At 44.4% G+C, this 26,324-nt stretch overlaps 2 protein-coding genes and 2 non-coding genes across 5 annotated transcripts; 2 read left to right on the top strand and 2 right to left on the bottom strand.

Moving 5' to 3' along the window:
- Nucleotides 1-2,497: 2,497 nt before the first annotated feature.
- On the bottom strand, nt 2,498-2,579 carry trnas-aga. The gene has a single exon. It is a non-coding gene; the product is annotated as a tRNA-Ser (tRNA).
- Nucleotides 2,580-2,682: 103 nt separating this feature from the next.
- On the bottom strand, nt 2,683-2,765 carry trnal-cag. Its single transcript has one exon. It is a non-coding gene; the product is annotated as a tRNA-Leu (tRNA).
- A 354-nt stretch (nt 2,766-3,119) lies between these two features.
- gyg1a (glycogenin 1a) lies at nt 3,120-10,171 on the top strand. Its single transcript, XM_010886238.4, has 7 exons — nt 3,120-3,305; nt 4,080-4,215; nt 4,919-5,093; nt 7,215-7,377; nt 7,835-7,961; nt 8,533-8,758; nt 9,008-10,171. The coding sequence occupies exons 1-7, from the start codon at nt 3,299-3,301 to the stop codon at nt 9,176-9,178; spliced, it is 1,005 nt and encodes a 334-aa protein (XP_010884540.2). The 5' UTR covers nt 3,120-3,298; the 3' UTR covers nt 9,179-10,171.
- Nucleotides 10,172-12,577: 2,406 nt separating this feature from the next.
- LOC105019806 (serine/threonine-protein kinase PAK 2) lies at nt 12,578-25,004 on the top strand. Of its 2 annotated transcripts, none has more exons than XM_013139925.3 (15): nt 12,578-12,798; nt 17,626-17,825; nt 18,090-18,199; nt 20,191-20,332; nt 20,874-20,890; nt 20,983-21,099; nt 21,353-21,473; nt 22,434-22,497; nt 22,779-22,827; nt 22,953-23,065; nt 23,200-23,317; nt 23,416-23,515; nt 23,648-23,844; nt 24,093-24,230; nt 24,367-25,004. In XM_013139925.3, the coding sequence occupies exons 2-15, from the start codon at nt 17,648-17,650 to the stop codon at nt 24,451-24,453; spliced, it is 1,551 nt and encodes a 516-aa protein (XP_012995379.1). In that variant the 5' UTR covers nt 12,578-12,798; nt 17,626-17,647; the 3' UTR covers nt 24,454-25,004. The 2 variants fall into 2 exon arrangements, with proteins under 2 accessions (XP_012995379.1, XP_012995380.1); XM_013139926.3 differs by lacking the exon at nt 12,578-12,798 and adding an exon at nt 15,326-15,512.
- Nucleotides 25,005-26,324: the final 1,320 nt, after the last annotated feature.

Here is a 26,324-nt window from a genome sequence, read left to right as displayed (position 1 = left end):
AGGGATGACACAAACAGACAAGATGCGGGTGAGATTCAGTTTTTTATCAAGCTGAAATTAATGAAAAATATTGAATACAAACATAATATTAATAAAGTATTAACAGCACAATCATCATTAAAGACAACAATCAATAAACTAATATAACATTTACATCTCCTATTTCATATGCTTTAGCCACTCCCCTAACAGTGACTCAGTGTTGGATTGTCAGTATTGCATTCTTTATGCCCTGCCTCTGAAAAGCTTCGATGCTCACACTTTTTGCAGCTGTTGGCCAGCACCTCCCTGGTATACACCCACTTGGTTCAAGTGTCAGGTTTAGCAGGAGGGACAGATGGTTTAGCCTGTCAGGCTGTGCCCTCTGGCAGGTTGTGTGTCTCTTGGTGCTGTCGAGCAGCTACAGCACAGAGGACAATGTCTGCCTGGAGAGGTTCATTTGCCAGCAGTAAAATAGCTGGGAGATTGATACCCTGCAGAAATAAAGGCAGGTCTTTGCCCTTTTTCCTTCGGGATCCTGTGACTTCCACAAAGGCTCAGAAAGACACTCCCACCTCACTGCAACACTCACACCACTGGGCAGGAGAACCACGGATGCCCAGCGTAGTCCGTGCCTGTGACACTCTTCATCCACTGCCTGAAGGGCTGACACTTCACTAGAGGATGACTTGATGAATTGCTGAGACATACTAAACTCCCGAATAGGGGTTTTCTGTGTGTGTAACTACTGTTAGTTATTTAACAATTCCTCCTGAGGGGCCTGGGAGTTGACACCAGGGACTGCTGTGAAGGCAGCAGGACTTATCAACAGGGAGGGCTGTGGCATTTGAATCACTGAATCATTTAATATTTTTGTCCAATGTTTTAATTCCATCTCTATATCATGGTAGGACCTTGTCGTTTACTATAATAGCACTGTTTAATGACTCACAAAAATAGTAATGTGACCGAATTAAACCTGTTCATTTTTTTCTCATCAGTTACCAAATGATTCAGTCTACAGAAAATAATATCACAAGTAAATGTAGTAGGCTGCCATGAGCAACACCAATAAAAAAGTTATCGAATGTTTGGTTTCTGTAGTTAAGGAGCATGCACATCTTAGGCTGCAATGAAAAAAATGAAAAACCAGTGATAGCATATCCTAACATACTTGTTTCATGCAGAGTTAAAGACACTGGTTATTAGTACAGGAACACAACCGGTTCCCGAATTGGCTCAAGTTGTTGTTATGGATGCTTAAATGACAGACATTTTAAAATGTTCAAAACTTAAATATGATAGGCTTGGCCACCCTGGCTCTTTGTAGGCTGCCTGGGCTCCCAAGATAAAGGGGTGTTGACATCAAGCAGGAGAAAGCACAGGGGTCGCTACTATTCTCGCTCAACACACTGGCATAATGCACAGGCACGCAGCATAAAAAACCTCTATGGGTGCTCTCACTCCTCACATCACTGAAATATATCAGCGTGCCCCTTCAATAGCGAGGGGTCTTCCGAGGGACTTGCAAAATGGAGCCGTTATCGGCAGGATTCGAACCTGCAAGGGAAGCATGGATTTCTAGACCATCGCCTTAAACACGGTGATTGACTAAGTTTTCAAAGACTAGATTGTTAACTATATTGTTAACTATATTGCAATAAAAGCCAATAATTGCTTTTATTGTGATAAAGAAAATCCGAGTGCTGCATAATATCATAATATCCTGCTGCTAAAACAAAGCTAAAGAAGACTCGAATGCTGCACTTTTACCCCTTTAGCCCTGGTGATTGGGGGTATTGAGCCCGGAAAGAAAATGGAATAATCCAGATTTAATTGAAAGGGATCGTGGCGAAGTGGGTTGACATTGTAGTCCACATGCCCTTGTCACATAGCAGTGTTAATGACACAATCCGTCTGTAATCCCGTTGTCATTGCAGTAGTTTGGGAGGTGGGCTCGTCACTTCCAATGTAACGAGATGTAAAACGTAACTGGAGGAACCACAGGGGGACGCCGCGCCACAACACAGGAGAAGCCCGTTCTATATTCGCGTGGTTGTCTTGGCCGTACCTTCTAAGCGACTGGCCTGCCAACTCAATATCTTAACAAATCCTAACAAATTATTTACAAATCCTAACAATCGAACGCAATTCCTATCAAGTCCGAACAGAAAAGGGGCGTTCCGGCTCTGACTGCAGAGCTTTCTTGAGCTACACTCAATTCCAGTTGGTGGAGGTAATGCAGCGTTTTTTGCCAACCGCTATAAAAATAAAGAATAAATAAAGTAGTGAATCACAATTGTTTTCGACATCACGCCACATATTTAGCTTGTCATAGCTAGTTGGCTACAAAGAAACAAACATTGAGACTGCATTTTTAACAAAATGTGTTATTGGGTATATTGCTTGTATGTTCAAATGCTCAATCATTTCACTTCTCAGTTCACTTACAGGAGACAGCTCAGAGGAAAGCACACCAGTCCGGAGGGATCATCCGATGAGTTCAAAAGGATGTAATCGTTGTCGGCAGGATTCGAACCTGCGCGGGAAGATCCCAATGGATTTCTAGTCCATCGCCTTAACCACTCGGCCACGACAACGCTATAGTATACCCTTGAAATCCTTTATAAGTAAAACTATCTATCTATCATAACGTAACATTAGATCACGATTACTAAGTAAAGAAAACCAAGCAGGAAAATATGTCAGAAGTGGGATTCGAACCCACGCCTCCAGGGGAGACTGCGACCTGAACGCAGCGCCTTAGACCGCTCGGCCATCCTGACGTAATCGTGCTAAATATTTTGATTTGTGTGTTTTACTTTTATTTAAATGTGTTTTGTGTTTTGTTAAAGATCGTCCAAATTATACTTTTCAATTCGCTCAATGAACACCGAAGGATTCCCTTTCGTCAGCCAGTTCAAGGTGCAAATCATCAATTCACCACAAGGAGACGCTAAATGAATATGGAAACTGGTCTCACCTAGTTTGAATGGGTATATCACACCAAAACATTTATTTTCTGTTATTACCGGTGTGGGGTTTGTATTGATTAGACATGGATAAAGAGCAAAACAAACCCTTAAAAAAATTGAGATAATTGTCCCCACCAGGACAGCAAAAATAAGACAGGATGTTTTATTGGGGGCGTGTGAGCTGTCACAGATCACATGACGTTGAATATATGGCGGTCTGACTTTCCGTCCTTTGACAGTCGCTAGCTGTCTCTTGTCTTTATGTTGCTACCGAAAAACTTCGGTTAACCATCGATTCTACACTCCAGCGCCTCCCGAGAAGAGGCCATATAGAATAGCGGACCATGGCAGGTAAGACGACATACATTCCCATACTAGGCCTAACAGCAGAAGAAGAAAATTCGTGTATATTACGAAGGCTATATTATACATAGTTTGATAACAGTATTATTTTAGCCGTGTTTTTGAGGAAGGCAACGAACCAATCATACGAAAATACAAATATCTTCGCTTCGTGGTCATTTGACAACACTGATTAGTATCATGGTTTGCATGCGTATGTACGCATATCTCGCAAACAAACTTATATAATTTCAATCTATATTGACATTTTATACTGCGACGTATTTAAATGTACACGAAAAGGAAACATGACGACTGTTGGAACTGAAAGCCCATTCAGTGTTTGTTTGTGTTGGGAGCAATAATGTCAGTGCGTACGTGCGACGAGGCCTTCGATGAATTCACGTTCTCTCAGCTCCATCCAGAAGGGTGCACTGGACCACTCTTCGCAGTGAGACCTCGAACACGCACTCCCATAGGCCTGTATTATCCACCAAAAAGATTGAGGTCAGGTCACGCGTTGACCGGGCTGATGTGGTGTTAAACAGACACGTTGACTATGTTCAAACCTCTCTAGTATAAACGGCTAGTTTGCTGCTGTTAACAGTGCAGAAATTGCTTTTGTCTCCAAGTTGTCATTAGTCCTAGTGCCCTAAAGTGCCATTTCATATATGACAGTACAGTACCACTTGGATTATGTAGTGGTTGTAAATGTATATTAAAACTCTACCGTGCGTGTGTGCGCGCGTGTGTGTGCGCGCGTGCTTGTGTTTGGCGGCTCAGACCAAGCATATGTGACTCTGGCCACAAATGATGACTATGCCAAAGGAGCAATGGTTCTGGGGAGGTCACTACGCAACCACAACACAACCAAGCAACTGGTGGCTCTGATTGGACCCCACATAGCCGAGCCCTGCAGGTAAGACACGCACACATACTTGAACAGGTAACACACACACTGTTCTGTGTTTGACCCGCCCGTGTCCTTAGCATGCTGTCCTTATCTCTCAGTGCTGTACTCAACCCCCGTCTCAGTTCCAAGGTCTTACGCTGCTATATTATTGTGCTGGGGGATTGGCGTCAGTTCTCCTTCCCTACTAAGTTCTCCTTCTCCACCATAAATCATTGTTGATATGAGGAATGCATTTACTGAATTTTCCCAGTCTCCTCCTGTTTTAAACTTTAGGAGAACATGAGGTCCTGGTCCACACCTGCGGAGTACCTGGTTTGGGGGGCCCGTTGCTGTCCCTGTCCTTGTCCATCTGGTCATACTTCTGACCTAGTCTAAATTTAAATAGACTCTGGATTTAGCCCAGATACATTTATTAATTATTCCAATTGGACTCTCACCCGGCACAGCCAGAAGAGGACTGGTCACCCCCCTGAGCCTGGGTACTCTCTAGGATTCTTCCTAAAATTCGGTCTTCTTAGGGAGTTTTTCCCTAGCCACTGAAATTCAACACTACTGTTGTATGCTCCTTGGGGTTTAAGGCCAGGTGTCTCTGTAAAAAAAACTGCTGTTGTAAAAAGGGCTTTATAAATACATTTGATTGATTGACTGAATACACCCGAACAGGCAACAAGTATTTTCGTGTGTGTCTGTGTGTGTGGATGTTTTGCAGGGCCACGCTGAGTAGCATATATGATGAGGTGCATGTGGTGGATATCTTGGACTCCAGGGACACGGCCCACTTGGCCCTGATGAAGAGACCAGACCTCGGGGTAACTTTCACCAAGCTACACTGCTGGCAACTGACTCGCTACACCAAGTGTGTGTTCATGGACGCAGACACACTGGTGAGTACACCGAAATGTGCACTGCTTTCTGACAGACCCTGGGGCACTGTGGGAATGCTGCAACCAGGATTTAAAAAACTGTCCACAATGAGGGAGCTACTTTACCCCCACACCTTTCTGGAGTGCCCCATTATATATAATATAACAGGTTAACTAGCATACGTACAGAAAATCATATCCGCCGTCTGGGAGGTTAGAAAACAATTTTTCAAGGTGTGCATGGCAAGATGTCACCGGAAAGAGGTTTGTGTGTACATGCAACACAGAATACAGTACATTTAGAACAACTACAGGGGTCAGAGAGATGTTCTCTAACAACTTTAAAATCTGACAATGATTACCTCTCATCCAGTTTTAAAGAATTCTGATTTTTTTTTCTTAGTCCTGAACTTTAACTGTGAAGAAGAGCACTGACTGAGTGGGCTGTTGGATGCTGCTGTTAATGCTTGTTGGGAACTAAGATGCGTAAGGAATATCCCAACCTCTGCCTTATACAAAAATACACTGCTCAAAAAAATGAAGGGAACACACAATCGTCACAGTATAACACCAAGTCAATTAATCTTCAGGGATATCAATCTGTCCAGATTAGAAGCATAAGGGATTATGAATCAGTGTCACCTGTTTGGTGCATATGAAAATTACAGGTGCACTCGAGAGGCAAAAAGAAAGACAATCCCCAAAAAGGGAATGGTTTTGAAGGTGGTGGCCACAGACAATTGCTCTCTTCTTATCCTCCCTGACTGATTCTTCTCTAGTTTTGCATTTTGTTAGTGTCCTTATCACTGCTGGTAGAATGAGGCGGTACCTACGCAGCTCAATCAGGATGCACAAGTAGTCCAGCTCCTCCAGGATGGCACATCCATACGTCGCAAGGTTTGCTGTGTCTCCCAGTACAGTTTCAAGAGCGTGGAGGAGATACGAAGAGAGCTGGACAGGGCAATAGAAAGGCATCAACCCAGCAACGGGACCAGTATCTGCTCCTTTTTACAAGGAGGAACAGGTGGAGCACTGCAAGAGCCCTACAAATTGACGTCCAGGGGGCTACTGTTGTGCATGATTCTGACCAAATTGTCAGAAACAGACTCCATGAGGGAGGATCCGACATCCTCTAGTGGGATTTGTGCTCACAACCCAGCACAGTGCAGCTCGATTGGCATTCGCCAGAGAACTCCAGAATTGGCAGGTCCGCCACAGATGGGCGCAGATTTACACTGAGGACGTTACAGACGTGAAAGAGTCTGGAGACGCTGTGGTGAACGTTATACTGTCTGCAACATCATCCAGCATGACCGGTTGGGCAGTGGGTCAGTGATGGTCTGGGTGGCACATCCGCTAGCTAGCGGTACGCTGACTGCTGTTAGGTACCAGGATGAAATCCTCAGACCCATTGTCAGACTTTACACTGGTGCAGGAGGCCCTGGGTTCCTCCAGGTGCATGAGAATGCCTGGCCTCATGTGGCCCGAGTGTGTAGGCTGTTCCTGGATGACGAAGGCATTGATGCCAATGACTGGCCCTCATGTTCCCCAGACCCGCCAAGTAGCACCACAGACTGTCCAGGAGCTCACTGATGCCCTGATCCAGGTCTGGGAGGAGATCCCCAAGGACACCATCCGCCATCTCATCAGGAGCATGCTCAGATGTTGTTGGGAGTGCATAGCCAGCCTCTGATTTAAATGTTCGAGTGTATTGTCAACTCAAACACTGTATGCATGTTATTATTATTTTTGGGGCGGAACACAGGAAGAGTCATGGCTGCTTTTGCTAAATGCTCTTGGGGTCATAATGAGACACTTAATCCACACATGAACATTCTCGTGCACACACACACACACACACACCAGAGTATGAATTAAAAGTTCAGGAAGCATCAAGTCTTAATAATCATAGATTACACAAGGCAAAGTACCCAACTGACATAGCTAGCAAAAGAGCGCTGGTGAGTAAAAAGTCCAACCCTAGCATGGCACTGTCGTAAAATACAATCTTTTTACGTGGCTATGTTATATCGGCTACAGGCGGTATTAAATACAGACATTTTACCAAGTTTGCCTGACTGTATTTTTGGGTTGGGTGTGATGACTCATTCAAGTCTAAGTAGTGTGTATGTCTGTGTTCAGGTGTTATCCAACATCGATGAGCTGTTTGAGAGGGAGGAGCTGTCGGCAGCACCGGATCCTGGTTGGCCAGACTGTTTCAACTCTGGCGTGTTCGTCTTTAAACCGTCCATTGAAACATACCACAGACTGATGACGCATTGCGTGGAGAACGGCAGCTTTGACGGTGAGTTTCTTTGTTTCGTTCCATGTACCATTTGTAGTTGTAATCGAGATATAAAGCCATGCCTGAGAGCATGCAGCTACAGAACAGTAAAATGTCAAATAAAAGAAAAATACTACTTGGTACAAAGTGTGGGCTTGTCATATTTGTCCCGGGTCAGATGTTTATATTGTCATATTTGTCCCGGGTCAGATGTTTATATTGTCATATTTGTCCCGGGTCAGATGTTTATATTGTCATATTTGTCCCGGGTCAGATGTTTATATTGTCATATTTGTCCCGGGTCAGATGTTTATATTGTCATATTTGTCCCGGGTCAGATGTGTGGTGCAGGTGGCACAATATCTCCTATGGACTTTTCCTGTGAACAAACAACTATAGATTAAATTCTTTTTTATTATCCTCTTTTTACACTCCTGTCATTTACCAACCCCTCTCTTTTATCCATCTCATTCTCTAGGTGGTGACCAAGGTGTTCTGAACAGTTTTTTCAATACCTGGTCTACAGCAGACATTTCCAAACACCTGCCTTTTATCTACAACCTCAGCAGCATCGCCATGTACACCTATCTACCTGCCTTCCAACAGTAGGTGTCACATTTCGTAGAGGCAGGTCCCAGGCGTGGAGGTTGTGGAACGTAGAGACTTTAATTCAATGGCTGACTGGCTCACAATGCTTCGATATAAGCAAACACAAAGACAACTGGTGGCACTAACATCCAACAATGACTGACAAGAAACACTAGAACAGGAGGAACTTAAATAGGGACAGGACGGGGGCTAAATGAGGTACAGGAGAAGACTAAACTGGACACAGATGAAACCAGTCAAAGAACATAGAAACAGAACCAAAGTCACAGTTGGTACACACTCCAGTTGGTACATGCTCAGGTGTTGTTATAGTTATTTAAGAGAAATAAAGACTGAGAGAAAGAGGCAGAGAGAGACTTATTGAAAGAGGCAGAGAGAGAGAAAAAGAAGCAGAGAGACAGTGAAAGATCAGGTAGAGTTTGTGTGCATGCATGTTTTTGTGTTTACATGTAAAGCCCAGCCAAGGTCATCTAGATGGGTGTGTGTGCTGGTTTCAAGTTATAAGAGTGGATAAGGCCTGTCATAAAAGAACATACCTGCACACACACATTGTGTATGTCTTTGTAGGTATGGTCATGAGGCTAAGGTGGTCCACTTCCTGGGAAAGGTGAAGCCGTGGAACTACTCCTATGACACACAGACCGGAAAGGTCAAAGGTCACACCCTGACCCCTGGCTCAAGTGAACTGCACCCTGACTTCTTGGTTCAGTGGTGGAACCTCTACTCGTCTGGGGTTCTACCTGCACTCAGAGATTCATATGGAGATAAGCCCTTCTGCTCGGGCTGCTCTGAGGTAAGTGTGTGTACGTGGGCTCGCTGCATGCATGCAATCATTTCATAGTGGGTGTAGATGTCCATGCCATCACCACTGTGAACACTGTTTTCCTGAATCCCGAGCAAAATTCACTATGGTTTAGGATGAGATCAGTCCATGCCTGCGTGATGGATGAAGCTTGCACTGAGTGACTCTCACTATAGCGGCATCTCTTCACACACGACCTATTGTTTATTCCAACCCCCTCCCTGACTCCGCCCCTAACAGGATAAGACCAGGGACAGTGTGGTGGAGACCATCCAGGCCCCGCCTCCCCCCCAGGACCCACCTATGTCCAGCGAGGAGAGGAAGCAGAGATGGGAGGCGGGCCAGGCGGACTACATGGGAGTAGACTCCTTTGAAAGCATCCAGAGGAAGTTGGACTGCTTCCTCAAGTAGAGTGCTGGCAGAGGGATGACAGACAGAGACGGCGTCCAATGAGACGGCTCATTCAGGGAGGGGATCGACCATCACAAAACCAATCGAAAGAGAAAGTGGCGGAGCAAAAGTGTGTGTGTGCGTGCGAGCGTGTATGTGTGTGTCGGGGTAGGTCCAGCAGAAACAACCCCTGCAAAGAGGGGGACCATTCAGTGTTTGAACAGCAGCTTACTACATACTATGCATCCCTTTATTCCCAGCACATAAGCCTTGTACAATTATCTCACTGTGACTTTGACTCACCTAGCGAATCCCACCCCACGACTCTAGACAGCAGTATTCTAGCAGCTGATGTCTTTGCAATATTCACAGATGTGTGGTTTAAGTTTTCAGTCATTAAAATAGAAGAACGGTTATTTAGTTGTGTGTGTGTGAGCCCATAAGTGTGTACATTACATTGGTTGTTTTCTCTGTGGTATGCATGGTTGTTTCTTAATATAATACTCCCTAAGAAGTGTCATTGTGGAGGTAAAAGCCCTACCTAGAAGTTGTCTTGTCCTGAGAAGTGTCATAACTCTGTTTGCCTCATCACTTCTTGTTTGGTTTCATCAGTTCCTGTGTAGTCTAACCAGCTGCCTTACCACCTCCAAAGAATCTTATAACACAACTGGGCTTATCTTTTTTTGCCACTGTTTACAGAAAACACTCCTCTGCTGCTGCCAAGCAATGGACTGGTGTGGCTAGTCATAGGAGATATTGTTTTGACATAGTGAAATGTAGTCAACTTCATGCTTAATCCAGTGATTTTTACATCAAGTCCATTACACTTAGGGGACTTGCACACCATCTGGTAGGTAATGGGATGTAGGTTTGTGGCCCTTACTAACCCACCCACAAACAGCTTTATGGAATTTCCAAAAGCTGACGAAACGTGTGTTTTCACAAAGCACACCCCTGTAGCTGTATCGCTTGTGTTTTCAGTAGGAACCTAATAAAGGAATAGTGAATAAGTTTGAATCTGTGGTTTTTGAATCTTGCAATGTGGCTACTATGTCCTACTAGTACTAACTGTGGATGTGTGCATGTCATTGATAAGGGAATGAGCCAATAAATGGTTGTGATTTTAGGTGTGCACAGTTAAGCTCAAGGATAAATTCCACAGTTGAGGGCCACTGGTTGTGAAGGTGCTGTTGTCAAGCCAAAAAGAGTCCCAGAAAGCAGTGCAATTTGGCATGTCTGCCGATTTGGGCCCAATGTCATCAAAACCACTCACTTTCAAACCTGGGATGTCATGGCTGGCTGAGGTATGACTATGATAATCATCTACACTATGATTACACACATACCAATCAGCCATTACATGACCACCTGCCTAATATTGTGTGGGTCCCCCCTTGTGCCACCAAAACAGCCCTGACCCTTCCAGGCATGGAATGCCTGAAGGTGTGCTGTGATATATGGCACCAAGACAGCAGCAGAGTCCTCTAAGTTGTGAGGTGGGGCTTCTGGATCAGACCTGTTTGTCCAGCACATCCCACAGATGCTCGATTGGATTGAGTCCACACCTTGAACTTGTGTTCCACAAACTATTCCTGAACCAATTTATCTTTGTGGCAAATATCCTGCTGAAATAGGCTAATGTCATTGGGGAATACCGTTGCTATGAAAGGGTGCTCATGGTCTGCAACAAAGCTTAGGTGATGCATGTCAAATGTCTACATGAATGTCAGGACCCAAGGTTTTCCCAAGCATCACACTGCCTCTGGCTTGCCTCCTTCCCATAGGCACCCTGACTGATATGCGGCTATGCAGGCCCATACGCAACAAACTGAGATGCACTGTGTGTTCTGACAACTTTCTATCAATACCAGCATTAACATTTTCAGCAGTTTGAGCTACAGTAGCTCGTCTGTTGGATCGGACCACACGGGCCAGCCTTGACTCCCCACGTGCATCAGTGAACCTTGGCTGCCTATGACCCTGTCGCTGGTTTGCCTCTTTTCTTTCCGTGGACCACTTTTGATAGGTACTGACCACTGCAGACCGGGAACACCCCACAAGGGCTGCTGTTTTGGAGATGCTCTGACCCAGTCATCTAGCCATCACAATTTGGCCCTTGTCAAAGTCGCTCAGATTCTTAGGCTTGCCCATTGTCCTGCTTCTAACACATCAACTTTGAGGACGGAATGTTCAATTGCTGCCCAATATATTCCACCCACTGACGGTGCCATGATAACCAGATTATCAGTGTTATTCACTTCACCTGTTGGTGGTCATAATCTTATGGCTGATCAGTGTATGAACAACACATTACAACATACCTGCCAACACTCCTGTTTTTCCCAGGTTTCTCCCGCGAGCAATAATAATGGCAGGTAAAGGCGGAGTTCCCGCAAAGAAATCCAAATATAGCTGTAAATGTCAACAGCGTTGGACCCAAAATGTACATGCATCTTACCGGGTCATATCGACAACCTCCACGCTTTTTGTAAGGTTTGTCGCATTGAAATGATATTACCCAGCACATTAAAACACAGCGGCACCATCGTGCAGAAGAGGCGCACACAAATAAAAAAATATAATAAATATTAATAAATGAAGTTGTGTTATCATTGATATTGCAATGTAAATAATACTTACACCCCCACCCCATCAAAACCACTCACTTTCAAACCTGGGATGTCATGGCTGGCTGAGGTATGACTATGATAATCATCTACACTATGATTACACACATACCAATCAGCCATTACATGACCACCTGCCTAATATTGTGTGGGTCCCCCCTTGTGCCACCAAAACAGCCCTGACCCTTCCAGGCATGGAATGCCTGAAGGTGTGCTGTGATATATGGCACCAAGACAAAATATAGTAAATATGAATAAATGAAGTTGTGTTATCATTGATATTCCAATGTAAATAATACTTACGCCCCCCCCACAAATCTCCCGGATTTTGAAAACCAAATGTTGGCAGGTATGCATTACACATCCAGACCACTATAAGAGAGCCCCAAACTGCATATTTAATCAACGCCGTTGTCAGTGTTACTACACTGAATACTCAGAATTCTATTTCAGTCAACGTTTTTGTATGCAACATATCGGAACAACGCAGCCTGCATGCCCCAAAGCAGGTTACGCTAGACGGAAGAGCAGCGCTTGACTTGGGCCGGAAAGGCCTTCTATTTTAGGCAAAGAGCGTTCCGGTTTCTTTTTTAGGGCAAGCCTTATTAACACATACATTGTCATGAACATAGTCTAATGCGCGATTTGTCATTTCCCGCACTTATTTTAGTCCAAGTCAAGACAAGACTACAGAATGTTTTTAAAACGGCCATTATTCGCGCCGGCAGGGAAACCGAGGGAAATCGAACGCACCGTACTGTCTGGGCTTGGTCTGTGGTTCGTTCCGCTTCCGCTCTGTCATCCTGGCTCTCCTCCGGTCCCCGGTGCACCATTCCAGAAGAGAACGGTTAAACAAGGAAAAAAAGAGCACGAGAATAACCGAACACAGTTTATTAGCTGTAATCTGAAATAAATCACAGCGTCAGATCAGTGTACCGTGGAGAGTAAGAGAGAGAGACAGGAGGCGGGGCGGGGTTTAAGGAGTTTTACATTGCTTCCTACTTCAGCTTACTGGTGAGTAAAAGGCGCACATTACTATGGCTAGGCTATTCATCGATCTGCTAAAAGAGACCCTATATACAGTATAGGATTTCTGCTAACTAGCTAATGATACTTATTTCCATTTATTGTTCTTTTTTGTGGCTATAGTGCATCCACTCACAAAGGCCTAAATAAAAAGCTGTTGCTATAGTGGACATAGCAGCATAGCTTTGTTATAGCCGATTATAGGCCTAGTAGTGGACATGTTATTGCACCCATTCTAGTCTTACAGCAGGGTAATGCTACTATTTTCAGCCACTGGCCGATTGTTTACATTGCAAAAAGTCGGCCCCAGAAAGTAATTATATAATGTTAAACTTTAAATAATATACTAAGACCAAAATATGATCATGATCAAATAATAATTTTGTGCCGTTATTTCACTGAAACACTGTAACATACGATCGTTTTAAATGTAGATGGATATAATAAGCGTACCTTGCCTTTTAAGACCAGAATGTTCTTTATTTTATTTTAAATGTTTTGATGAACGGGTAAACAATCCCTACTGTTCTGGAGTTACTGTCGTTTGGCTTTTCATAACCAAGTGTTAAAAATAAAACAGTGTTTATAGAATGTCAGTTAACTTTTACTATTCTAATAGTTGTAAGACGTTTAGACAAAAATAACAACATTACCAGGTGGACAGTGACACTGGGTATCTTAACAGTTACCATTTGGGATGATGAAACAACAGAGCCTCAAATTATTTCAGTAAAGGGAAGCAAGGCAGCCGTGCCATTCAAATATGTCTGGGTGCGTGAACAGGGCAAGATCAATGTTAATGTTAATTAGAACCCAAATTTAACAGTGATACTAGCAGGGTTATCTACATTTCGCTTTATCTACAGGCTAGTGTGATTGCATAGGCATTATCTAAATCAGTAGCAAGACCAGGGGTCTTTGGGCAGGAAAATCTAGGAATCATCAGGTCAGGTGGTCCTGAATGGTATTGAATAGTTCTGGGGGGAAAATCCTCAGGCAAAAATTGGGTATCTTCTATCATCTATGTTGGGGAAAAACATGCGTCATTGATGCAGAAAGTCAGACCCATTAATCCCTGAACTACTATATGTGGACATATGAAACCTCTGCGCATAGCTACATTTTATCATTGTGTTCACGCTTAGGAAACAGACTCCACATATCCAATTAGGGTTTAGGGTTTCACAAGTCAATAGGAGAGGCGGAGAGCCAGTGTCTCAGGTAGATCCAACTATCCTTACTCCAACCACCTAACTGACCCTTCAAATGTAGTCAAGAACAACTGTGTTTAGGTTTGAGTGTCTTTTATTTGAAGGCCTGTACATGCGTAATTCTTCCTGAACATTCGACCTGATGACACAAGCTGTTCTAGTTAACGTCATCGTGTCGTCACAAATAAAAAAACGTTTGATGGGCGGGCAGGTGGGTAGTTGGATGGCAGGCAGGTCTAAATCAACAAACCTTCTTATCCAGCTATAAAGCCTTCTCATTTAGCAAGCCTGCCACTGTCTGTTGGCATCACATGTAGTCTACTCTGGTAAATTCTGTTCTGCTGTGGAAGTGTGCTCTGTACTGGAATGAATGAGCACTGGACTATATGGTTGAATGGATGGTCTACACTGTGTAGCCTGACGTGCATGTGTGTGCATGTGTGTGTGTGTGTGCGTTCTGTGCAGTTGACTATTTCCTTTTATAGACGTTAAACACAAAAGGTAGTTTCTCTCTACTTCCTGTAAACAACGTCAATTCTGTTTGCTTCCTGCTTCCGTCTTATTGGTCAGATTGGCTGTGTGACCCTGTGGGCCTCTGGGAGTTCCAGGATGAGGAAACGGGTTTTCTCCTAGAAATTGAGACGGAGAGAGTATAATGGACAAACTACGAAAGTAAAGAATGAAGAGAGTAGAATTTAGGAACTGCAAATCTATGTACTAAAGACGGTAGATTGTAGAAACCGGGAGAGTTGTAGGTAGAAACAGAGAGAGTAGAATGTAAAAAGCAGAGTTGTGGAGAGATTCGTGGAGACCAGAAGAGAGAGCAGAATGTAGAAACTGAGACAGTTGTAGGTAAGAAGAGAGAAACTGTCCACTTCTCCAAGCATATTATAACTCCACCTTTTGTGGGCATTAGGCTTGTACCAAGCAATATAGCAAGAATTCCTGGAGCCTATCAGAGGGCTTGATGGTGCAATATCGTATATTTACACCGATTCCGTGATTGGCCATGTGTTTTTTGGGTCTAAGGGGAGGGCCTCAACTGTTCACAGTGGATTAGGCCATGCCTGGAGCTATGGAATGTACACACAGAAAAACTGTACACAGAAACTAGGCACGCACGCACCCAAATCCAAGCCTTGGAGCCATGGAATTCCTTGTGAACGAGCCCTAGCCTGGATAGCACCCATTATTACCCTGACACACACACACATACTGCCTGACACGTTGCTAGGCTGGGGCTGGGCAGGGCGTAACCACGGAGATGGGCATGATAGAACCGGCTGTGTGTTAACCGACTGTGGAATGAGACTGCCTGTAGTAACACGCCCTGGAGAGGGGAGTGGGAGAACCGAGAGAGAGAGAGAGAGGGAGAGAGACTAACATCCAGACGCACTGGAAGACAGTTCATTGGCACACAGATATTGCAACCAAGAGTAAAGCAACTATTGAACAACTCCTCTGAAAAGCACAGGGGAGAGGAAAGGAGGGGTAAGTAAGAAGGAGAGGGGAATTTTATATGGCTGTCGACGACAAAGTATCTGTTGGTATCAATGTCTCTTAGATTGTGGACACACAGATAGGATAGAGGTTGGCTGGTGTGGGGTTGATGTGTGGGCGACATGGCGGAAAGGTTTTCTACTGCGTCGTCGTGTTTAAGGGCGGAGGGAACCACGTTCAAAATCAAAAAGCACTTGTCCTTACAAACACAAAGTGTAGTGTCAGCACGGTCAGAAACAGGAAGTGATGAAAGCTCTGTGAGCTGTATGTAGGCTCCTTCCTGTTGATGGTAGTGATGTCACCGGGCTTAATACAATTGGAGGCTATCTGTTTCACATCCGTCTCGAAGTTGAGTTTGTGGTGAGTAGGTAAAGAGGTGTCAGACTTGAACTTTTAGCAGATTTGGAGCCTGAAAATGTTTAGCTATACTGGAACGCATCACATATTCACACAGCAGGAAACTGGCATCGAACATACTTCCCACTCTTTTCTCGCATGCACACACACACACACATACATCAGAGACACTGGGAACCCCTTAGCATTTTGAAGTAACAATAATAACAACCCATATCGTTTGCACGCTAACGTGAAGCTCTGCTCTTGTTTGATGCATTATGCATGATGATTTGCAGTTTTTATTTGCAGTACGGGAACTGAATGCTGAATCATATCTCGTGGCGTTGTGGAGTAAGAATTGACTACAGAACACTTCTACATCCATGCGAACGCTACGATGATATTATATTGTCATGAACATGCTGCAAATAACGAGTGTGAAGGTTACAGAGGCAAAAGAATTGTAACCCCAGAAATGCTAACCTCCTTTTATTGGTAATGTTTAACGCAATGTTTAACGCTTGGTTGTAGCTTCCTTAATCATCACAGTTATTATTGTAAATGATTCCTTAATGGTATTATATCATTATTATGTTATTATCAGTAATTCATTTAGAAATGTTCAGAAACCTCTTAACTTATTGAGAATATAATGACTTTCGGTTTTTCACTGGTGAGCCACTGTAAAATACTGCAAATGCATCCAACAAGTTTGAAGATGTTTTGTATTGGATTAAATACTAAACCTTTGACAACTTTAATGCACCTTATTTAGCAGATTAAAGGCTCATATAGATATTACGTAACTGGAACGTTATGTTTCAATATGAATGTCAAATAAATGTAGTTCAGCCAGAAAACGCCATGTGTAAGTTTAACCATTTATTGGAGAACTATGCACAGCAATGTCTGGGCGTAATGTTCTGCTCCTCTGGAGTAACTCACTGCCAAGACATGATCATGTATATAATACTGCCAGTAACCATATCAACACCATTACCTCATGCCCATAGGCAATGAGCATGGTACGCATTACCTTTTTCCACCATGAAAAGGAATCACATAACCAAACAGGTGGAGACAAGGGTGGTAGGTGGGTTACAGGTGGAGGCAGGGGTCGTGGGTGGGTAGCAGGTGGAGGCGGGGGTCGTGGGAGGGTAACAGGTGGAGGCAGGGGTCGTGGGTGGGTAGCAGGTGGAGGTGGGGGTCGTGGGTGAGTAACAGGTGGAGGTGGGGGTGGTGGGTGGGTAACAGGTGGAGGCGGGGCTGGTGGGTGGGTAACAGGTGGAGGCTGGGGTCGTGGGTGGGTAGCAGGTGGAGGTGGGGGTCGTGGGTGAGTAACAGGTGGAGGTGGGGGTGGTGGGTGACTAACAGGTGGAGGCGGGGCTGGTGGGTGGGTTCGCACCCACATGCTGGTAAACCAGCGCACATCAGACTGAGTTAGTTACCTGACGATTAAATAGTCAGTATGCAGTCTGATGTTGTCATAGGAGCAATCACCTGCGTTAGCCGATGTGTCGCTGACCAATGACCACTCAGGATTCCTGGCTGTGCTAATTCAAAAAGAAATTACGTAGTGCAATCTATAACTGATCACCTGTTGTTCACACTTAGGGTCAAATATGTACAGAAATACATACAATGCAGAAAATGGTTCAAAGACATTCTGCCACACACACACACACACACACACACGTGTCATGGCATGAAAGAGGTTTCTCTATCTCTGACAGCAGTGTGTCTGTCTGTCTGTCTCCCTCTCCAGGTGTATGTGTGTGTGCGTGTAGATGTGCGACAGCGGTGTGTGTGAGGACAAGCCCCCCGCCCCCCCTGTCAGAATGAGCAGCCAAGGAGGTGGAGCCAAGGACCCAGTGTCAGCCAATTACAACTCTCGGTCCCTGCCCTCTGTACCTGAGGAGAAACAAAAGCGAAACAAAATCATCTCCATGTTCGCCTCAGAGAAAGGTACCTGCACGCACCTCGGCCTTGATCGATGTCAGGGATCACGACACATAACAGTAGCCTCGGAGGGTGTCTCGTGGGTTGGGGTTAGTTGCAGTTTGCTAAGAAATGTTTGTTTATGTATAACAGGACAAATATAGGCATCCTTTTATCTTAGAAACACACGCATAGGCATTCAGAACAACAAACATACACAAAGACACCGACATCTAAGCTGTGGTAAGGAGTGTGTTTAAGAATGACATGGTGTGTGTGTGTGTGTGTTAGGAGGCAGAAAGAAGGACCGTGATAAGGACAATCGACCGGAGATCTCCTCTCCATCAGACTTTGAACACACCATCCATGTGGGCTTTGATGCCGTCACAGGAGAGTTCACAGTAAGTCTTGTGACTATTACATACTGTCTATTACATACTGTCTATTACATACTGTCTATTACATACTGTCTATTACATACTGACCATTACATACTGTCTATTACATACTGTCTATTACATACTGTCTATTACATACTGTCTATTACATACTGTCTATTACATACTGTCCATTACATACTGTCCATTACATACTGTCAAGTAACAAAGCAGTAGAGTTCTTTGGTGGTGGTGCAAAAATAGCCATGAATACCGGGAAAGAAGTATCTGAAAAAGTATGCTCCAATGCGCCACTTTTATTTCCAGACCTCCATTTTGAAACTCAGCTTGTACAGGTGCTGGTCATAAAATTAGAATATCATCAAAAAGTAGATTTATTTCAGTAATTCCATTCAAAAAGTGAATCTTGTATAATTTATACATTCATTCCACACAGACTGATATATTTCAAGTGTTTATTTCTTTTAATTTTGATGATTATAACTGACAACTAATGAAAACCCCAAATTCAGTATCTCAGAAAATGTGAATATTGTGGAAAGGTTCAATATTGAAGACACCTGGTGTCACACTCTAATCAGGTAATTAACTCAAAACACCTGCAAAGGCCTTTAAATGGTCTCTCATTCTAGTTATGTAGGCTACACAATCATGGGGAAGAGTGCTGACTTGACAGCTGTCCAAAAGACGACCATTGGCACCTTGCGCCAGGAGGGCAAGACACAAAAGGTCATAGCTAAAGAGGCTGGCTGTTCACAGAGCTCTGTGTCCAAGCACATTCATAGAGAGGCGAAGGGAAGGAAAAGATGTGGTAGAACAAAGTGTACAAGCAATAGGGATAACCGCACCCTGGAGAGGATTGTAAAACAAAACCCATTCAAAAATGTGGGGGAGATTCACAAAGAGTGGACTGCAGCTGGAGTCGGTGCTTCAAGAACCACCACGCACAGACATGCAAGACATGGGTTTCAGCTGTCGCATTCCTTGTGTCAAGCCATTCTTGAACAAGACACAGCGTCAGAAGCGTCTCGCCTGGGCTAAAGACAAAAAGGACTGGACTGCTGCTGAGTGGTCCAAAGTTATGTTCTCTGATGAAAGTAAATTTAGCATTTCCTTTGGAAATCAAGGTCCCAGAGTCTGGAAGAAGAGAGGAGAGGCACAGAATCCACGTTTCTTGAAGTCCAGTTTAAAGTTTCCACAGTCAGTGATGGTTTGGGGTGCCATGTCATCTGCAGGTGTTGGTCCACTGTGTTTTCTGAGGTCCAAGGTCAACGCAGCCGTCTACCAGGAAGTTTTAGAGCACTTCATGCTTCCTGCTGCTGACCAACTTTATGGAGATCCAGATTTCATTTTCCAACAGGACTTGGTACCTGTACACAGTGGCAAAGCTACCAGTACCTGATTTAAGGACCATGGTATCCCTGTTCTTAATTGGCCAGCAAACTCGCCTGACCTTAACCCTATAGAAAATCTATGGGGTATTGTGAAGAGGAAGAAGCGATACGCCAGACAATGCAGAAGAGCTGAAGGTCACTATCAGAGCAACCTGGGCTCTCATAACACCTGAGCAGTGCCACAGGCTGATCGACTCCATGCCACGCCGCATTGCTGCAGTATTTCAGGCAAAAGGAGCCCCAACTAAGTATTGAGTGCTGTACATGCTCATACTTTTCATGTTCATACTTTTCAGTTGGCCAACATTTCTAAAAATCCTTTTTTTATATTGGTCTTAAGTAATATTCAAATTTTCTGAGATACTGAATTTGGGATTTTCATTAGTTGTCAGTTATAATCATCACAATTAAAAGAAATAAACATTTGAAATATATCAGTCTGTGTGTAATGAATGAATATAATATACAAGTTCTACTTTCTGAATGGAATTACTGAAATAAATCAACTTTTTGATGATATTCAAATTTTATGACCAGCACCTGTATATGTGTTCATTGCATTACGTTTTAAGCAGTTTGTGTGTGTGTGTGTGTGTGTAGGGCATGCCAGAGCAGTGGTCTAAGCTGCTCCAGACATCCAACATCAGTAAGTCAGAGCAAAAGCAGAATCCTCAGGCTGTTCTGGACATTCTGAAATTCTACGACTCCTCCACCGCCAGACAGAAATACCTCTCCTTCTCAGGTTGGTCCCTCTTCCTCTCTTTTTCCATCAGTCTTTTCCTCAATATACCTCTTCCTCTTTCCCTCTCCCTTTTCCATTTCCGTCATGCTTCCTATCTGTCTTATTCTGTCTGTCTCTGTCTGTGAGACACCTGGTTCGCTGTCTGTACAACATTATTCTTGACCATAACCTAGTAATGTAGTACTACACTGTAAAGGGTCAGGGTGTTGTACTACACTGTAAAGGGTCAGGGTGTTGTACTACACTGTAAAGGGTCAGGGTGTTGTACTACACTGTAAAGGGTCAGGGTGTTGTACTACACTGTAAAGGGTCAGGGTGTTGTACTACACTGTAAAGGGTCAGAGTGTAGTTCTACACTGTAAAGGGTCAGGGTGTTGTACTACACTGTAAAGGGTCAGGGTGTAGTACTACACTGTAAAGGGTCAGGGTGTGGAGTTCTGCATTTGCAATGCAGCCTTGCTCTTAAATAGGAAGGAATAGTAATACGGCCTTCATCACATGACTAGTTTCATAACATCGATTTGTCTCTCTCTGTCTTTAGAAAAAGATGCACAGTCGGTGAGTACTACTCTACTTTCAAACATTATCACAAACTCCTGAGGCCTTCTTCATTGCAAAAATTTGTATGCATATATGTGTGTGTGTTCCAGCCAGGAAAACAGGGTGCTGCGTCTTCTCCGTTAAGTGGTAAGGGCGGTGATGATGACGATGATGGTGATGAAGCCCCACCGCCCATTGTGGCGCCACGGCCGGAGCACACCAAATCAGTGAGTAAAATCGTACACGCACAATACTTCCAAGAAAGCAAGGTTCTGAGAGGCACATTCTCTGAGAACTGTGTGTGTGTGTGCAGGGGCGTTGGACTGGGGGGAAAAGGGGTACTAAGTATATAGGGCCCTAATGTGTAGAGGGGCCCTCAAAAATGTTTGAATACTTGAATAAAGTGGGGAGGGGCCCTCAGAGACCGCCTATGTACAGGGCCCAGAATTTTGTGCTACATCCATGTGTGTGTGTGTGTAGGTGTACACCAGGTCTGTCATCGACCCACTTCCCCCGCCTCCAGAGGTTGACTCCGCCTCCAACAGGAACAAGAAGAAGCAGCAGGGCAAGATGACCGACGAGGAAATCATGGAGAAACTACGTATGACACACACACATCTCACATGCACAGATCTCACACAAACACATCGCTCACACACATCTCACACAGACATGCACACTTCTCACATCCCTCACACAAACCTCTCACACACACATCTCACACACATGCACACTTCTCACACCCCTCACACAAACCTCTCACACACACACAGATTGCAGGGGACGGCTGTTCAAACAGACGTTAGTATTGGACTCTGTGTGAATATTCATTAATGCTAGGAAATACAACCTAGTTAATAGACCTGCAAAGGCCTTTTCTAAATACATGTCAAATAACTATTGGGAATGTTTACATACGAGGAGGTACCATTTCATTTAGTCATTTTGATGTATTTCTAAGTTGTTTAATATGACATGGTGCTCCATCGCGCCTGTTTGTTGTTCACGCTGGTCAGTCAGGAAGGCCAGTCAGGAAGGCCAGTCAGAACGGCCCATCAGAAAGGCGGGTGGTTGTCAGTTCATTAATCCAATGCAAAATGGATTATATTTACAAAGTTGAAAGTTGCTGGGACTAAAATAATTTTTGGAAGAAGAAGCTACGTAAGGTTAGGCTGTTGTTGAATCTGAATGTGCTTGGTAATGAAGTGCACAGTGAAGTAACCCAGTAGCGTATAGTTGGTTAGCTTCTCACTTTCCCCTTCACCCTCTGAGAGATCTTTTACCAAACAAGGAGCCAACATTGGAGGAGCCCAACACCAGCTCCTTAGGGTGCTATGTAGTGGTGATCAAGTAAAAAATGTCCCAGTGAAGTTTTAACGACATGCATTATATCTCTTATATCTGAGAAAAAAGTAAGATACTAATCGAATAATGAAGTCCTAACCAAGGCACACCCACACATCTCACACATAAACACATTATTTTGAAGATTAAATATAAGTTGCGTGTTTCACAGTCATGTGGGCCGCGCATCTCACACGCCTTGTCCTCAATCTTTCAGGAACCATTGTCAGTATTGGAGATCCTAAGAAGAAGTACACCCGCTACGAGAAGATTGGGCAGGGGTAAGACACACCCCTTCACACGCTGCCTTGGGGTCCAGGTATTTTGAAGCAGCAAGGCACACTGGGAGGGTGGTTTATGGCCAGTTTACCACGGTAAGGGCTGTTCTTACATAGTGCAAAGCTGCAGTATGTTGGCAGTATACCACAAACCTTTACTCACCAACACAATCAGACCAGTGAAATAAAAGGTTTTGTCACAGATGTCAGCCATTCGGCCTTTAGGGTTGTGACCGTCATACATAAAAATAGTATTTTGACACTTCTGTCTCCCTGTGTCTCAGAGCGTCTGGTACTGTCTTCACAGCCATCGATGTTGCCACTGGGGCAGAGGTAATCTTCCTTCCTGTGTGCACCCAGACACACACACAACCACTCAGAATGGCATAACAATTATGTATGCGTTTGATAGAGACTGTAAACGTGTGTGTGTGTGTGTGTGTGTGTGTGTATTACAGGTAGCTATTAAACAGATCAATCTCCAGAAACAGCCAAAGAAGGAGTTGATTATCAATGAAATCCTGGTGATGAAGGAGTTACAACAACCTAACATTGTCAACTTCGTGGACAGGTAAAAGCAGACACGTCTTACAAACACAGGCGCACACACACACACCGCTCGGGGGAACACCTGGGTTCGTTTTCTTTGTCTCCGATTCAATCGTTTGCCCCTGCCACTGTTCACCTGCGCCTGTGTGTTGTCAGTTTCCTGGTAGGGGAGGAACTGTTTGTGGTGATGGAGTATCTGGCCGGAGGTTCGCTAACGGACGTTGTCACGGAGACATGCATGGACGAGGCTCAGATCGCCGCTGTGTGCCGAGAGGTAGACAAATGCACGCACGCCATCACACCACACACACACACACACACACAAAGCCCTGGGATGTGTGTTTGACTCTGTCGTGTGTGTGTGTGCTCTAGTGTCTGCAGGCTCTGGAGTTCCTTCATGCCAACCAGGTGATCCACAGAGACATCAAGAGTGACAACGTGCTGCTGGGAATGGACGGATCTGTCAAGCTCAGTGAGAACACTCTCCTTTCCCTCTGCCCCTGACGTGGAGCCTGTTGAAATGTACCGTGTCGTCACTACCGTGTCGTCACTACCGTGGCGATGAATCACACTGACCCCTCCATGTGTTCTCACCCCTCTCCAGCGGACTTTGGGTTCTGTGCGCAGATCACTCCCGAGCAGAGCAAGAGGAGCACCATGGTGGGGACTCCCTATTGGATGGCTCCGGAGGTGGTGACCCGCAAGGCCTACGGGCCAAAAGTGGACATCTGGTCTCTGGGCATCATGGCCATTGAGATGGTGGAGGGAGAACCCCCTTACCTCAACGAGAACCCTCTCAGGGTGAGGTTTTTACTGAGGGATTAAGTTTAGGGTTAGGCATATAATTAGGCTTAGAATTTGGGTTAAGTTTAGGAGTTAGGTTGAGGTTAGGCATGTAGGCTTGGCTATAAAGGTTAGGTTAGGGGTTAGAGGTTAGATAAAGTTGTTATTTTTAAAGATACAGAATTGCATCTCCTTACCTTCATAATGTGTACCTGATGATCACTAACATTCTGTGTGTGTGTGTGTGTGTGTGTGTCGTACTCCAGGCTCTGTACCTCATTGCCACGAACGGGACTCCAGAGTTACAGTCACCTGAGAAGCTGTCTCCGGTGTTCAGATCTTTCCTGTCTCGCTGTCTGGAGATGGACGTGGAGAAGAGAGGAGGGGGCAGAGAACTGCTTCAGGTGCCCCACACACACCACGCATATGCATGAACACCACACACACACACACACACGCTACAACATGCAGGAACACACGCTTATACAGTCTGAGGAGGGACTAATATGATTTATTGCTTCATCTATTTTGTTCCTGCAGCATCCATTCCTGAAGCTGGCCAAGCCCCTCTCCAGCCTCACACCTCTCATCCTGGCAGCCAAGGAGGCCATGAAGAGCAACCGCTAGCCCTGTTAGCCACAGATACACTGGATTACAATGTCTCTGTGCTAGCCTGACCGCTACGTGTTAACTACTAGCTTAACCAGCTAATTTCTAGCCCCACTGTGCCAACTCCCCAGTGCCTCTTTGTAACTGATGGCATTGTCTTCTTGATGCTAAATGCTAGCCTGCTAGCCCTCAGGCTTGTACACCATCCATGTCGGCCACCTGCTCTGTTTTTCTCCCAATGTCCCTCACCCCTCCCCATGTCCCTCACCCCTCCCCATGTCCCTCACCCGTCCCCATGTCCCTCACCCCTCCCCATTTTCCTCTTCATGTTCTTTCCCCTCAATGTTTCTCACCATTTTTTCTCAGTCAGATGTGAGGTGTTCTGGTTCTGTCTGTCTCTGTGCCTGCTACCTGTTTTCTTTCTCTTTCTCTTCAAGACACTTAAATGTGCAATCTGTCACTTTTAGGTCCAACAAATTGTTCATTTCAAGTCAATCAGTGTTGCAGTATACCTGCAAATAAAACTACAGGTTGCATTTTTAACTAAATAAAAAAATCTTGGATTTGAATTCATATATTTTGGCAGCAATACCTACAAGATTCCAATGTTTTAAATCGTTTTGTATATTATGTACGTTTGCCAACATTGAGAAGAAAAATCAGGATATTACCACAACTGGACATCTGTTTTATAATGTGCATGTATACTTTTTACTTTGTATTTGTAACTAACATTCTGAGATATTTCGTAGAGTCGTGCCTTAATGAACAAAGCCTCTATGCTCTATTTGGTAAATCCTAACTTTTCAATTATTAATTGACTGTTAGTGCATGACTAAGATATTTAAGTGGAAGTTAGGATTTCCCGCTACAATTGGCAAATCAGAGAGCATTCCACTATGCTGGAGTTTTATTCCATTTCAAGACATTCCAGTCAGAGAGATTGATTTTGGTTGAATCAGATGTGATTTCAATAAACACTGCATCCCCTTCTATTTTTCATTTTTAATTAAGAAAATCACGTTTTTACTGGAAACAATGTTTTTTCAAACAGTCTATGTAAATTATTATTAAAGATAGACTTGAACAAATACTTATTTGCTTGTGTCTGTTAAAAATAATAGTTGCTGTACTATCCTTGACCTGTGGGGGGAGCTGTAATGCCTTCACTGTTTTTTTCTCTCTCTTTTCCCCTCTCTCTGTCCTTCCCTCTTTTATCCTTCCCTCCTCTATCCTTCCCTCCTCCCTTTCTTTCTCCCTTCTCTCCAGCTTTCTCTTTCTCTTTCTCAATCATAGTGTTTAATCTCTCTGGCCATTAATAGCTGGATAACAGTGTGTGATTGTGGGCCATATAAAGCATTGCTTGTTAGACAGTTTCACCCTAGGTAGCTCAATTATACGACAACATATATATTCAGGGGGAACATTTATCTTGAGCGCTGCATGCGTGTGTAACCTGAGAGGCCTGTAGAGAAGCTGGTCCGATCAGGTATCGGAGGGAGGACAAAGCTGAAGGGGAGATGGCGTCCTGAAGGTGCATTTCAGACAGCAGGGACGTGTGAATGAACAGCCGATTAGAGGGCTGCGTGCCTCTACACAGTGGGGACTTCTGTTTTTCTCAAGAAGAGAGGAGGGAAGAGATTAGGAGACGGGGGGAGAGTTGGGGAGAGTGTAGGGGGACAGCTGGTACCCTGTAGTCCTGCAGTCCAGATCCTGGAAACTCTGCGGCCCGCGACCTCAACCTCTCAGACGGTTGGTGAGTGACAGTAAGCTCCTTACCATAGTGTTGCATGTTTGGCCAACTTTGCCAGTCATGATGACTGTTAGGATTCTCAGTAACCATTACGGTTCATGTTGAAAATGCAGTTAATTTGGAAACTACTAAAGCA

Source organism: Esox lucius, chromosome 22 (assembly GCF_011004845.1).
Source record: "Esox lucius isolate fEsoLuc1 chromosome 22, fEsoLuc1.pri, whole genome shotgun sequence".
In the NCBI taxonomy this organism is placed as follows: Eukaryota; Metazoa; Chordata; class Actinopteri; order Esociformes; family Esocidae; genus Esox; species Esox lucius.
The sequence above is the reverse complement of the archived record's forward strand: the minus strand, read 5'-3'. Positions and strand labels throughout refer to the sequence as shown.

Coding starts and splice junctions, on each gene's coding strand:
- LOC105019806 (XM_013139925.3), top strand. CDS start 17,648: ATGTGCGACAGCGGTGTGTGTGAGGACAAGCCCCCCGCCCCCCCTGTC. Junction 17,826..18,089: donor CATGTTCGCCTCAGAGAAAG/GTACCTGCACGC, acceptor TGTGTGTGTTAG/GAGGCAGAAAGAAGGACCGT. Junction 22,828..22,952: donor ATGTTGCCACTGGGGCAGAG/GTAATCTTCCTT, acceptor TGTGTATTACAG/GTAGCTATTAAACAGATCAA.
- gyg1a (XM_010886238.4), top strand. Junction 4,216..4,918: donor CACATAGCCGAGCCCTGCAG/GTAAGACACGCA, acceptor GATGTTTTGCAG/GGCCACGCTGAGTAGCATAT. Junction 7,962..8,532: donor TATCTACCTGCCTTCCAACA/GTAGGTGTCACA, acceptor ATGTCTTTGTAG/GTATGGTCATGAGGCTAAGG.